We start from the raw sequence: 14566 nt of genomic DNA on the forward strand, positions 1-14566 counted from the left end.
CCTGTTTTCCTTGAAATAGGAACAGAGCTAATCCCCCTTACCTAATTAGGTAAGTGATGCTGCGTGTTCAGCGTGGACAGTAACTGTGCAACACATGATATGCTGTAAGCTTATGCCCCAGCTTGCCTTGCTGCAATTTGTATGTCAGTCCCTGCCACGAAAGAAATTTGGAAAACATCCAGGAGATACTTTTTTTGTGTTATATATAAACAAAATGCGTCATGATCTGTTGTGATGCCTATCTGATGTGACAAGCTTCTGACTTTGACAGGAATGTCTTCGTAGTTTGGGCCCAGAGCTCTGAATAGCAAAACAAGAGAACATCTGGTCTCTGCTGCTGAAACATTGAAACGTTGAAAGACTAATTAGTTGCGTAAGCACTAATATGTAATAATACGTACAGTCAGCTCGAATAGCTACAAGAAACATAGGGATGTTTGACTGTGTTCTTGTAATGACCCACCAACCTGTGTGACTGAGGCTGCGTTACTTGCCCTCACCCCTGTCCAAATACAACTGGCTCTTTATGCACCTCTTTATTAAGAAGTGCTAATGCTCTGTTTGCTGGTATGCGCTGTGGTTTGTTTACGCCTAGAAATACGTTCTTGAGTGACAGAATCAAGTCCCTGCTTATTTCAGAGGGCATTGTCCTAATTGGGGGTTTAAAGCGAGCTGAAGCTGTCAGGGAAACAATTACTTTGATTTTGAAAGAAAAGGTGATGTTATTGTTGAAGCAGCAGGGTAGAAGTAGGTTAAATTTAATGTGCCCTCTTTCTCTTTTGGCAGCATGGAAGTCACTTAATTTTTAGCTATAGGTCTGCATCCATGTGGCTCTTGTTGTGTGAACAAGTGGAACAGATGCTGGGTGCTCTTGGACTGGGGGCACGTTTTTGTGTGTTTGGTTAGTTGGAGCCTCTTTTATTTGTACCATAGAAATTCCAGCAATTGCAAGTTGAGAGCATGTTTGGAAATTGAACCACTGTTTTAACTACACAGCTGAGTGAAGATGTGGAGCGAGTTTCTGAAAACCCAACAGATGAGAGAGAAGGAGAGATGGAAGTTCATGAAGATGCCAGCTCTGTTATTTTACCAGGTGAGAACTGCTGACCCAGAAATTACCATTTTTACGTGCCTGATAAGCTGCTTCTGTGTGTGGGTTTGGTTGGGTGGTGGTTTTTTTTTTGCACTTCTGAAAGGAAACAGAACACTGGATTACTGGTTTTGGGGAATAAGTGCTGATGGAAAGCCAAGGAGTTTTTCTAGGGATTGAAATGAGAAGATTCCTTTGTCATGAAGCGTGCTCAAAGGAGGTTCGGCGCACGCGGTTCTGAGGTAGCTTAGTATATCACCTTCCTTCTCGTGTGCCTTACCTGCGTCGCGGTGTCTGTGATGGCGGTGGATTGCAGAGTCTGTGCCAGGTTTACCTGAGCGGGGTGCAGTGTTGAACAGATGTGCTTTTAAATAGGCTGCAGTTAGACCACTCCGAACCGCTTTTGGAGGGTGTGGGGCAGTGTGAAATGGGCTTACTGCAGCTCAGGCGTAGGCAATAAGGTAAACCAGCCTGAAATGAGCATCCCTTTTGCCTCTGTTCAACACGTACTTTTTTCAGTAACTCAGTTGTATGCATATTAATGTCCTAGTTTCCTGGTCTGCTATCTCCTGGCAGTGAACTCGGGAACACGTGTGTGACCGTGGACCTTTGCAGGAACTTACGTGTTTGACAGGATTTACTAAAAGGCTGGTGTTTGCTGTGGTACGGCACAGACACCAAACCACGTAGTTGAAGGGCAGAGTGCGGGGTAGCCTGCAGGGGCCTGACTCGTGTGGTCACACCACACAGAAAAGTCAGCGTAAAATACGCCGACTTCCTTCCTTTTGTGCGTTGGGTTTTAGTGCTCTTTTTGTGTGTTCAGCTCTATACTGCTCACAGCTAAAACGTGACGTGTAACTCAAGTACATGGACGTTTTCCTTACAAGTGTTGTCAAAAGGAATGGCGAATGCAAATAGTATAGGGAAGGCAACGTCTGTGTACCAGGGAGAGTAGTGGGGAGATCTTCACAGCATAAGCTTTGAAGGCAAGGAGCCTGATAGAATAGGATCGGTCTTTTTCTAGCTGTAATTGGAATAACCCTTTTGTGAAGCTTTGTTACATACACAAGGAGTTATGAACTAGAGTCCAAAAACGAGAGGATAACAAATATCTGGTGTTGTTTACCACGGTGGACATGCAATGCAGACAGCTGTGTAAGAGCATTAGAACGTTTAGTGTCTCTGCTGATGCATGTGCTGAGTATAGAAGAATCAGTTCAGACTGGGAAGGGGGAAAGGAGTTGTTTTTCCAGGAGGAAAGATTGGCCACCAACAGACATTTCTTTTTTTTATGTGAACTTTGAACTTTGTTTCTGAGTTGTCCTTCTTGAAAACAAAACTTGTTTCCTGTCTGCCGTGTTTTTAAGCAGAGTGCCAAGTCCAACATACGAAAAAGAGGCAATCTCTGATGATTATGCCTCTTGCTTGAGAAGGAAGCAGCTGTCTGATTATCAAAACCAGCAATATTTGTGGGTTTTTTTTAAATCAAACTGAGTTGGGCCTTTACTTTCCTCTCAAGTGATTAATCTTTAAATGAACACTGCTACACAAATTCAGCCCAGATATCTGTATTTTAATGTCCTAATCCACATTCTGTTTGGTTCCAGATGGTGAACTGGGTACCACTGCCCCTTCTTTGCGTTTCAGCAAGACCTGCCTAAAGAATGTTTTTTCAGTAATTCTCCTGTTTATCTATCTGCTGCTCATGGCTGTAGCTGTGTTCCTTGTCTACCAAACCATCAGTGACTTCAGGGAGAAGCTTAAGCACCCAGTGATGTCTGTCTCATACAAGGAAGTGTCCTTGTACGATGCACCTGGTAAGAGTAGTAACAAAGAAAGTGGGTTACCTTGCTGTTCACATTTATATTGGAGTGAGTTACAGGTTTGGTGTTGATTCTCCAGGGCCCAGAGTGCATATTGTGCTTTGACCCAGGTCTTTCACTTGGTCTTTGTTTTTTAATCTGTTGTGTTGACTTTGCATGGAAATGTTAATTTTGTAAGGGAGATTTTTGGAGAGATTTTTGAAGCTTTCATGCCAGTAACATGAATGACAGTAGCTGTGCAGTGTCATGCAACATCTGATAGATCAGAAGCATTTGCAGACTCCAGCATGGGCCCTCCTCTAGGGAAATAAGGTGATTCCTCATGGAAATATTCCCAAAGCTGCCTTGTTCAAAAGGTTAGCACGGAGGATGTGTATCAGGAGGATGTGTATCAGGACCTCGGTGCTGCACTGGATAGTGAGGTGCTGTTGCCAGTAAAGAAGGTGAATTTCTCAAACCAACCACAAAACCCCCACAATGCCACTTTCTGCTTCTGTTCTGTTTACAACTTGCTATTACATCAGTAGGCAATGAACATGGGATGTGACTGCAGGGAACAGGGTTGGCATAAAAATGCCATGTGGCATCAGGAAACTTCCTCAGTGCTGCACTGGATAGTGAGGTGCTCTTGCCAGTAAAGAAGGTGAATTTCTCAAACCAACCACAAAACCCCCACAATGCCACTTTCTGCTTCTGTTCTGTTTACAACTTGCTATTACATCAGTAGGCAATGAACATGGGATGTGACTGCAGGGAACAGGGTTGGCATAAAAATGCCATGTGGCATCAGGAAACTTGCAGTTTGCAGGAGGGATTACTCCGCAGAAGCATTTTTGAATAGTGAGTTCTACCATTATTTTTTTTTAATTACCCAGCAACCATTCATAAATAGCGCTGCGGTAGCAAGTGCAACTCTGCAGTCATATGTCAGTTTCCAAATTAAAAATAACACTCTTGTTGGGAGTGTTACTACGTTTTACAAATAGCCACTTCAGTAATTATGCCCGAAAGGCGAGTGTTTCAAGCTGTTGCTGTATCCTGTAGTTGTTTTTCTGTATGGCTAGTTAGGCTCAGCTCCAGTAGGTCCTTGCATTTGGACCGTATGGTTCTGATTGAAAGAGCAGGCTTTTCCCTTTTTTTCACGTGAGCTTTTCATACAGCAGCAGGAAGAAGGTGTCATTTAAAGAAGCAGAGCAACATACGTATAAATCCAGAGGTATTGTCGGGGATCCCTGCCAGATCAGAGAACATAAGTTAATGTAGCTCTTCCCTTCACTGCTCTATTCGAGTGACGTGATGGCAAATCGCAAGCATGGAGCACTGAAGAAAGGGCTAAAGGACTTCTAGGCTGATGTATGCTGACTGCTTTGACGTCTTGCCTTTTGGCAGGCAGGTCATCTCAGTTGTGCGAGTTAATCATATCTAATAACTCAGATCATACTATTTTTGGTAGTGAGTCTAGGTTATCTTCAAGCAAGATTGTTTCCAAATGTGGCATAACAGGATTTTGGGGTTTGGGCCTCTAATTTGCCAGCCTTCTACAGCTGAGGTGACTGAGGTTTCTTTAATGCATGTTGGTGGTCTGAAACCACAGTTCTATAGTGTCTGTGAATTTCCTTTCAAGTGAAGGAGTAGCCTACCTATCTAGTGATATCGGTAATAAGGGATGGTAGCAGTTGGTAACCTGTTTGATAGCTTTGATTTTTATTGTGACATTGTATTCAGTGAACAGAAGATGCTAGATGTCCTGAAAAGCATCTTTTCACTTTTAGTAGGCCAGCCAGTGATCTTTGATCTGTCCTGTATAGTATGTACAATATTCTCAATTAAAATTTGACATGGTAAATGGTAGTATCTGAAAACACATACGTGCTAAAGCGCTGTATGTCCCACCTGACTTCAGTACTCTCCTACCTTCACATATTCTTCCTATGTGGGGCCAGAGGGATGGATGTGTTAGCTGCTGGCTTGTGAGAAGACTAAAGGAACTTTGTAACTTCTGTGAACCTTGAATTGTTGTAACAGTACGTGAACTCTGACTTTATTTCAGCGCATGGTGGGGGTTCTGTCCTGATGCATTTGGCACTGTTGTTCTGCTTCAGAAAAATGCTGAAGCATGTGGTTTTTAATTTGATTGTTTTGCTGGATCTTGAAGGATAGCTCAGTATTTATTCTCTGGGATGAAATCCCAGAATGAAAATCTGTATACTTGGAAAATAAATCAGCTGTCTTCAGTGGTTTTTTTTTCTCCCCAAACAGGTATTGCCTTTTACCCAGGCAAGGCTCAGCTGCTTAGCTGCAAACATCATTACTATGATCACATTCCGCCTCTGATAAATCCAGGTCAGCCAGGAAACATCGAGTGCACCACTCAGAGAATCAACTACACAGATCCTTTTACTAATCAAACTATGGTAATAATAATATCGTAGAACAAAGCTTATTCAGTGGGGGTTTTCTCATTGTAATGCTATTTGAAAATACAAATATTTGTTAAGTGCTGCAAAAAAATGTTGCTTCTAGGGTTTTTTTTTTTTCCCAAGCCATCGGTACTGTTTTCTTCAGAAATGTAAAAGGCCCCAGTCAGTGTATATGTGTGTTATGGATGATCAGCTGTCATGTGTGTGTGTGCAGCATGAAAACCTGAGCGGGACAAAAAAAGTCATGTTTTAACAATGAAACTCTTGCTTCATTCCTCTCCTAAATGAACTGGCAAGCATACTCCTTCATACAGTAAATCTAGCTTTGATTGAAAGCAGTAGCAGTTATTCTGTTAAAGCAGGATAGCTTACCTTTTTTTGTATGTTCACTGGGAATTACATACTATTTTTGTCACTCTTGGAAAAATCTTGCAAATTGGACACCAAGGTTTCATTACACTGAAATGGTGTGAGCTAATAAGATGGGTACATTGAGTGATAGTCTGTCTTAAATTGCCCTTAAAAATGCAGGGAATCTAGCTTCTGTATAAATAAGTGTTCAAAAAACAAAGCATTAAATATGGTCATTTGCATCTAAAGTGATTGCTCAGATTGTTTTTAAGGAAACTAAGTGTAAACAAACAAGCTATTTAGGTATCTCTTTGGTCAGCTGTTTTGCTCTTCATGTTTTGCCTTTTGTCTAGTCACCATTTCTTTCTGGGAAGCAGCTCCTTAGTATATTTGAAAGGGATACTCTAGATGCCAGTCTAATTCAGTTTCTGCTACTGAGGTGCTTTTTTTGCACGTTTTGACAAACTGAGAACCTGCGTTTTGTGCTGTGTGGTAGATTTGTTTAGAAGCTTGCTGATGCAGTAGGCTCTGGTCCCGCAGTTGAATGGAGAGGCACCGTGGCAGAGACCTCTGAAGCATGTAAAGCCCTGTTCAAATTGGCTGAGCCTTTTCGTAGCACCAGCTTGCTGTTCCATATAATGACCGAAGTACTTTACGTTGTATTCTGCCTGCTAGCATTTTTTTGGGTGGGGGGTTGGGGTTTTTTTCACCTTTCAGCAGCTTAGTTGAGGTGCGGGAGGCTGTGAAACTTTGTCTGTCTCAAGTAGAAGCTTGATGTTCTCCACATCAGACTCCACATTAACTTGTTTCGTGTCACGAGTTGAAAGTTCCTAGACTCCAGTGCTCAAAACAGTTTCGATTGTCCTCCAAAATGCAGGTTGAGGGGCCTTGTCTGGTAATTCCACGTGAACACAAAGGGTTATAATAGAACTAAAGCAGATGTCTTAGAAAAACACTAGATTTTGATGTAAAAGCTTGATTTTTAAACTGAGCTTAATTTTTAAACAAATGCTAATTCAGTTGGCATTCTTGTTAGATGTTTTAATAGACGTATACTTCGAAGTGGTCACAAAAATCTCGATGTGCATTAGCTTTCTGTAGAGTATTAGTGACAGATGGCAAGTTCATGAATGGGAAATGAGGATTCCTTTGCGACTCTCACCGTCTCTCTTTGCTTACAGAAGTATGCTTTGGTTGTCCAAGGCCCTCGCGATGTGAAGAAAAAGGAACTGGTGTTTTTGCAGTTTCATTTAAATGGAACAGACCAAGACTTCAGTGCCATTGACTACCTTCTGTTTTCTTCTTTCCAAGAGTTCATCAACAGGTATGTAAAGGCATGAACCTGTAACTGCGTCAGACTTGCCACAGCGATACTAGTGAAAGCAGAGCTCCTGGAGTAAAAATCAGTCTGGCTTTTATATTCTCATTATGTGTGGGGTTTGGTTTTTTTAATGTTTCAGTTACACTGATTCTTTTTCATGTCTTAGGTTGCTAATCTGACTTTTTTTAAAATGAGGACATTTTCAGTGACAAAATCTGCCTTTCAGCTATGCTTCAGCCATTGGTTGCTGGACTTTCTAAAAGTGTGAAGTTTGTGCTGGCTTACAGCTGTCTGGTGCTGTGGGTGATCAGGAAGTGCACAGAGAGCGCTAATGTCGCTGTACCTTTTTTTTCTAAAGCAATTACTGTAAAGATCAGATCCTTAGATTCGTTTGTTTTAATTTTGTTGAAAGACGAACTCTATTTCTTTGTAGTACTGGCTTTATTTAAGATTATACAGAATGATGTAATTTCGTAGATGGTGTCTTCAAAGTTGCCTCCTGTTGGTTTGACGTGGGAGCCATTGCAGTGACTGATCAAACTGCTTCTAATTTTAACAGGAGTGGAATTAATCCAGTCTTGAACTTTCTTGAAAGCTCCACCCTTTTTCCCTACTTTGTGAGAATAAATTCTATACTTAACTGTTTAATTTTTGCTTCGGTTTAAATTCCAGTTCTGTTCTTCTCTTTGTGGTCCAGATTAAAATGTAGACGAGCAGCATTATTCACTGTGAGACCTAATGGAAAGGCTTAATTTGGTAATAGATGCTAAGTGAAAAAGGGACAGGGGATAAAGGCCATATGCAGACAAAATTAGGTGAAGGAGGAATTTTTATTGTAACAAAGCATTCTTGGAGGCTTGGATGTGATCATACCAGTGCTTTTCAGAGGTGACCAAGCCTGGAAGTGTTCAGTCACAGTATCTCTGGGTGGCCAAAGACCAATTATCTGAATTCTCTTTTTACAAAGCGTTTCTACTTCAGTGAAGGAGCGATCTTAAGTCATAAAGTACTTTCTGTAACTGTACTAAAACACCTCATAAAATGCTGATGTTCCAGGTATTTTAGGCATTGATATTTCAGGGTGAGAAAATACCAGTTAGAGCAGTGATGCAGAAGGTGCGACTTTGTTCCCTCTGTGGTGTTTGTTTCCAGTTTATGTGGCTTGTGCGGCATTTAGCGGTGTGTGCGGTGGGACCAGTTCTAGCAAGGCGCACAGCTGTTTCTATACTGTCTGAGACCACCCCGTGTGAAACACAGCGGAAAGCGCGGTCGCGTTGCATCTGGTTCCTGGCTCTTCGCAGAATGAGCCAGCTCACCAAGACACACCTCGGCCGGTGCATACTCAAGTCTTGGAAGCCACGTTTCTCCGCTCATTGTAGTGATTTGCAGATAAGCCATGTTTAAGAGATGTTTCTTGCCAAGTGAAGTAGGACATACGTGTTTTAAGTGGGCAGTACTTCTGCACGCGAGCTGCAAGCCTGTATGCTGCTGTCCCAAAGGCTTGTGCCACGCATGCATTGTGCAAAGGCAGGGTGAATGTGCAAAACAGCAGTAAGCAGTATGGCACAGGTCCCGGCTGTGAGCTGTGTTTGTGTCAGCGTAGGTGAATCGGTAAGAATCATCTGTAAACCGCTGGGGAGAAACCTGGATGGCAGACTCTTGCCTCCAGGTTTGCCAAGTCAAACCGGTTAGATGGCAGATCAATCCCCAAAGAGATGGGGAAGTGTCGCTTTGTTCCTAGAGAAGCTGCCTTGTCTCAGTGTTGGAAGGCACCGGAACTGAAGCTGGGAGAGTAAAGGCTGAGCCTGGGTTATGTTCGGAGCAAAGTGGAAAAGGTTGGAAACGGTGGTGTCTGTTTAGGGATGCATCCTTCTTGTCCATTTGCAGCAGGTAGTAGGAGTGCGAGTTAAAACTGGTTTTGAAGTAACCCAGGTAACAGTAAGATTGGCAAAGGTATGTAGGCCTTTAAACGTAGTCGTAAATGATCTGCATGTCTAGGTGCAAGTTTGGTACAAGTGGTATGGCATGGCTTGCATGCTCAGCACTGTGTATTGCTGTCCTGGCCTCCCAGGGCATGAACTGTGCAGGCTCAGGGCAGGTTGAAAGCTGGTTTTCTCCTGACTGTGATCTGCACGGGAAACCGCATGCATGTGTAGAATGTACTTGTTCTGTCCAGCTTCCAGCAGAAGAGAAAATAGAAATGGTTTTTGATTCATCAGAGGAGGCTAAATTTAGTTGATGGGAAGTCTGGACTAAGATATCTGTAGAAACTCTTGTGTGCCCTTCCATTTGGCCTCTAAAAACTTCAATTACTGGCCACTGTTAGCTGCTTTTCCTGACCAAGTGTCTCACTGGTTACGAGAGCGTACTGTTAGCACTGTGTCCAGCAGTTCCTGTGAAGTGTGATCAGACATGCTGACATATATGCTAAAACTTGGGAGGTCTCCTAGTTACCTTTACAGTGTTTTGCCATGGCTCCAAACACCTTAGGTTGGGCTGGGCAGGCAGATTGCTGTAAAATACATGTGTAGGGTATTTCGTCATCTGAAATCACAATCCAAACCCTCATGAAAGCGGTGAGAAGAGTCCTGCTGTATCTACACCCCTGCTTCTGTGTAGACAGCAGTATGCACAGCTCACTTCTGCTTTAAATAGCAACCATCGTATCAGTGAAGGCTGTGGGCATCGGCCATGAGCAGTAACAAAAACGGTGCCTGGAGCCTTGTGTCTTTAAGGGGTTTTTTGAGGCATAGCAAGTGATGAGGACTCAAGTAAGGTCCAGTTGTTTCTGTCAAGGGTTTTATTCCTCACTGCTCTTCCGTTAAAATTGGATGGACAGACTGCATGAAACTGGCACTGCTTGCTAGTTTTGTCCTTGCCTTTGCAGCACATTGCTGAGCTGTGTGCTATTGCTGGTCTCCGAGCTGGAGGGATACTGCCACTCGCTTTTTTCTTCTTTCTTCTTTTTTTCCCCCCCCTGCGACAGTGGCAGCTGCTGCCTGTACCCTATTAATTGGAGGGAAGGAAATAATGAAACTCTTGCAAATTACCAGAAAAGCGTAGCTAAAAATACAAGTTCCTTTCCTGAACTGTCATTAGTGTAATACATGGGTTTAAGGAGAAAATCCTCTGAACGTATTATTGACAAAACTATTGTTAGCGTAGCATGTAAAATAACGTTACAGTCATGTGAAACGATGAATACCAGCCTGAACAGATCAGAGATTATTTAAGGGTCTAAGCAGAGCTCCGTGATCACATCTCTGGTCTGGATTGCTGCATGCAGAGAAATAAATTATAACGTAGAAGGGTCGAGACTTTTGATACCAGACCGTCTGACCCTTTATGAGATCCCATGGCTGGCTGAGAGCTTCCCTGTCTTGGGAAAAGCACAAGCAATAAACACAAATTGGGTTTGGCTCGTGCTGTTGCATTGGAGTCTGCTCGTGGGGCATCCTAAGCTCCTCTGACTCTCGTGGGTTGGTCCGTAGAGACTGGAGTTAGAAGGATCCGCTGCAGCTCAGTCTGGAATTTGGTGAGCAGCTCCCACCATAGGAACAAATGTAGCCTCTTGTGGTCTGATGTCGGCCAGACTGTGCTGGGGCAGTGGGCTCCCTGTTACCCCTGAACCGGCAGTGGTTACCAGGGAGCATTGGCTGGGAGACCAGGTGAGGCTTTGTAGCTCACCTGAGACAGTGCCCTCGTGCACTTTTCATCTGCAGTAATGTGGGAATTTTTGCATGGTCTGGAGGAACCGTTAATATCCTGGGAGAGCCTGGTGCAGTGTATTCCAGGAATCTCACCATACAGATAAAGGACAGTGTAATAGGTAGAAAAACTTACTGAACAAAAAAAAGTGAAGCCTTTGCAGGTTGTCTTTGGGGTGAAGAGGGAATGAAAAGAAACTGCCTGGAGAATTGTTCTTGGCTTAAAGTCCCTTGCCTGTCTTATGTTCACTTAGTCGTGTGTGGTTTTTATATGACATTCTTTGCCCTCTGCTATCATTTGTGCAAAGCCTGTACCTCTCTGCTTTGCTCCCCCCACCCCTCTTTTTTTCCTGACTGTGTGGCAGTGGTCTGGATTATGGGCACATGCAAGGAGATGCCTTCTCAGATCACTTCTCTGCAGCTTCTCCTAAGGTATTATTAATCTTTCTTTTTCAAACCTATAATTACTGGTGAAGGCAAAGTATAGTGCTGCCATCTGCTTACCATGTAAGTTGTGGCTGTAACGTTCAGCTCTGCGTCATAACTTCCTGCCTCAATTTTCCATGCTGGTTTGGAAAGCTTTTGGGGGATGCTGTATTTAGTCAGGCATTAGGCATATGACTGGCTAGCAGTGCTAATTCTGTACGTTCCTCTGAGTGGCAAAGCACCGTGCTCTTCCGTACGGTCCCCTCACTGCTGCCGTCCCCACAGACGGAAGGGGGAGGAAGTCGCTGCCGGATTAGGTCTCCCCGTGTCATTGGTTTGCCTGGTGAGGGGCAGTCAGGCCACAGGCTTCGTTCTCGTGCTTTGCCCACATCTCCGGTGGGGGGGTGAGAGGTGCGCTGCCCTCTGGTTGGGATCACTGAACAAGCACCTAATGTTACAAACAGATACAGACATTCCTAAAACACTCTTGGAATAGCATAGAATGGGTTGGGTTGGAAGGGACCCAAATCTTGATGGGTAGCTAAGCTTTTTAGTTTTTCTTTCCAGAGATGCGTTTCCTTCCTGCGTGTGCGCAGCGGAGTTCTGTGTGTGAGCCGTCACCTGCAGCCCTGGCTTGAGAGCGATGCCTTTGCTGGGTTTTGCCTCCCCACGAAGGCGTGCATGTTCATCTGCTAAGCTGGAGCAGGCAACGTAGTACAGAGTAGCCATCGGTATGATGTTCTTTTTACCAGCGCGTGCTTTTGCTGCCTTATAGACAAGGCATCTCGGTTTGGAGGAAGAAAAGGAGCCTTGAGTCTCAAAACTAAGGCAAAAGACAGGAAAAGTGCAAATTCAGTCAGTGCTGGTACAGGACAGATCTTCCCAATTGGGCTCTTCTCTGGGACAGGAGCTTGCTGCTTCCGCTCTGCTTTTCTTCTTCACATCTTTCTCCTGAAAGACCGAGACACCTTAAATCTCCCAACAGACCTAGTTGTGTGCTTTCTGCCATACGAGCAAAGGAGGCTCTTTCACCTAGGAAGATGGATTTAATCAGGCAAAACCCTTTCCCTTGTCTCAAGGACCAGCATACCCTGACATGTCTCTGCAGCCTGAAATCTCTCTTTACTAAAAATCAGCAGTCTGTACTTTAATGATTCATGACTCATCACAGGAGTTTACCCCTTCATTTTAAATGAAACCTTGGTGAAAAAGCAGCTGCAGGGCCAGGCTTCTTTCATAGAGATGGTGTGCAAGTGGCTAAAATCGCTGTAGTGAAGAGCTTCAGGTAAATAGTGTGGTTAGTTCAGGGTTCTGTGGAGCTGGGAGGGTAAGGATGGGGACCAAATATGTTTTAGAGCTGCCTCTTTACCACTTGCAGCGTGAGGGGTATTGGAAGCCTTAAAATAGTTTATGGGCGCAGTAGTAAAAAAATAGAAAAGCCACAAAGCAATTCTGCTGGTCTGAGGCTACAGATATCGGTGATTGCAGGTTGGGAAAACAGCCGTGTTATTGCAGGTGGGAGCCTCACACCAAGGTATAGTGTTTCCAAATTATTAGGAGTACCTGAATGTAAATTTCAAACCATTTGAAGTATGAGCAACCTGGTCTAGTGGAAGGTGTCCCTGCCCATGGCAGGGGGGTTGGAACTAGATGGTATTTAAGGGCCCTTCCCACCCAAACCAGTCTGTGATTCTGTGTCTGCACTGCGACCGATTTATCTGCATCCCAGAAATGGGATGAAGCAGCCTGTCCTGCCTCTAGGGTGTTCCTTCTACCTCTTGCTTCCCAGCATTGTGGCGAGTTGTTTCCTGGGGTCCTGGCTCTGCTCCTTTCTGCCCCAGAGCTTCCGGATGAGCAGAATGGAGCCCCCCTGTAAGGCAGGGCAGTCCCTAGAGGCAGGCAGGACTCTAGGACAGCAGGGCACCAGGTAAGTCTTCTGCGGTTAAGAACACACGAGGGCAAGCGCTACTGTTAATAAAAGCACCACTCGTCACGACGGTTTAGATAGGCTGAACTGCAGCAGTTGAAACATGAAGGGAACTGTGAACACATTTTGAAGTGCCTGTAGGTCTGACATTCACCTGCCTACAGTGCTGAGGTACCGCTCTGAGTTCGGTCAGTGAAGTAATGGTCTTTTTCCTTTAGTCCAGAAAAAGCAGAATTCATGAAGGACTGTGAAAGTTCATACTCCAGCTGGAAGTTTTCTGGAGGCTTTCGAACTTGGGTCAAGATGTCCTTGGTGAAAACAAAGGAAGAAGATGGTAGTGAGACTGTTGAATTCAAACAAGAGGTAAAAAAAAAAAAAAAAAAAAAAGTGTTTCCGGACCTCTTAGTTTATTAAGAACAAGTTACTGCCACGGCTTTAATGATAACCAGCCAATAGAACCAGTTCTTGGGGCAAACAGCAGTATGAGTCAGAAGAAGGGTGAGTGGGTTGGTTGGTTAAGTCAGTCAAACATGAGGAGCTTGTTTTTTGTTTCACTGCATCCACTACGCCATGTGCCAGTTTTGGCTGTGCAGTTACTTGCATTCTTTAACGCGAAGAGGTTCTGTAAAAGCGTAAATGTCTGGGTGTGCTCGGCTGTTGGTATGGTGACACCCCCCAGGAAAGCACCTCCTAAGGGGGAGGCCAGAAAATCCCAGCCTCGAAGTGCCGTAAGTGACACCTGTAGCCTGAGAGAAGGGTCTGAAGAGATGGGCATAGAAATACTATCACAGCTACCTTCCGTTCAAGGTGGGGAACAGTGCCGAAGGAACTGCCTGAATAACAGCTGGGAGCGGAGAGAGGTACTGTTCAGGTTACCACAGGAGCTGATGTTAGGATGAAGAGAGAAACATAAGCCTTGTAGCCTTTGTAGCATTCTCTTGTCTCTGTCTTGTTCGGGTTTGGGATTTGTAGCTGTTGAGTATCCTTAGAAACATGGAGTAATTTAACTTCTTGTCTCATTTAAAACTAGAAAACAAGCAGGTGGAAGATGCAAACTTAGCTGGAGATGAAACGGGCTTGACTTTCATTCCTGGTCTGTTCACGCTACTGGACAGGAAAACGATTGTGTTTTGAGTTGGTTACCTTGCTCCCTGTGTTGGCTGGAGAGGAAGCGGCTCATCAGTGGGCAGGAAGGAGGATTTTAAGAGCAGTCCGTTCCAGACAGTGTGTCTTTCAGAGACTACTTTCTCTTAGTCCATACTTGAAAGAGTGCTTTGTGGAGATCAAACTGAAGCAGAATCTTCAGTTCTCCTCTCTTTAGTTCTTATTGTTAGGGCATTCTGTGGCAAAGCCTTAAGGGAAGAGAGAAGCTGTGACTGAGGTGGGTACCCTCCTACTCCACTGGAGGAGGGCAGGAGGCAAATCCCAGAGTCATGCAAGTCCCAAACTAGTGCCTGCCTTTGGAGGAGAGGAAGGAATGCATCAGTCAGCTGCTGCCATG

At 44.3% G+C, this 14566-nt stretch overlaps 1 protein-coding gene across 1 annotated transcript; it reads left to right on the forward strand.

Moving 5' to 3' along the window:
* Positions 1-996: 996 nt before the first annotated feature.
* Positions 997-13428, forward strand: TMEM206 (transmembrane protein 206; the record flags this gene model as incomplete). The annotated part of the gene is made up of 5 exons (XM_010154882.1): positions 997-1093; positions 2698-2907; positions 5173-5327; positions 6866-7008; positions 13284-13428. Coding segments are annotated over exons 1-5 (693 nt in total), but the record flags the coding sequence as incomplete, so codon positions are not given.
* Positions 13429-14566: the final 1138 nt, after the last annotated feature.

Source organism: Eurypyga helias, unplaced genomic scaffold (genome assembly GCF_000690775.1).
Source record: "Eurypyga helias isolate BGI_N326 unplaced genomic scaffold, ASM69077v1 scaffold17737, whole genome shotgun sequence".
NCBI lineage: Eukaryota > Metazoa > Chordata > Aves > Eurypygiformes > Eurypygidae > Eurypyga > Eurypyga helias.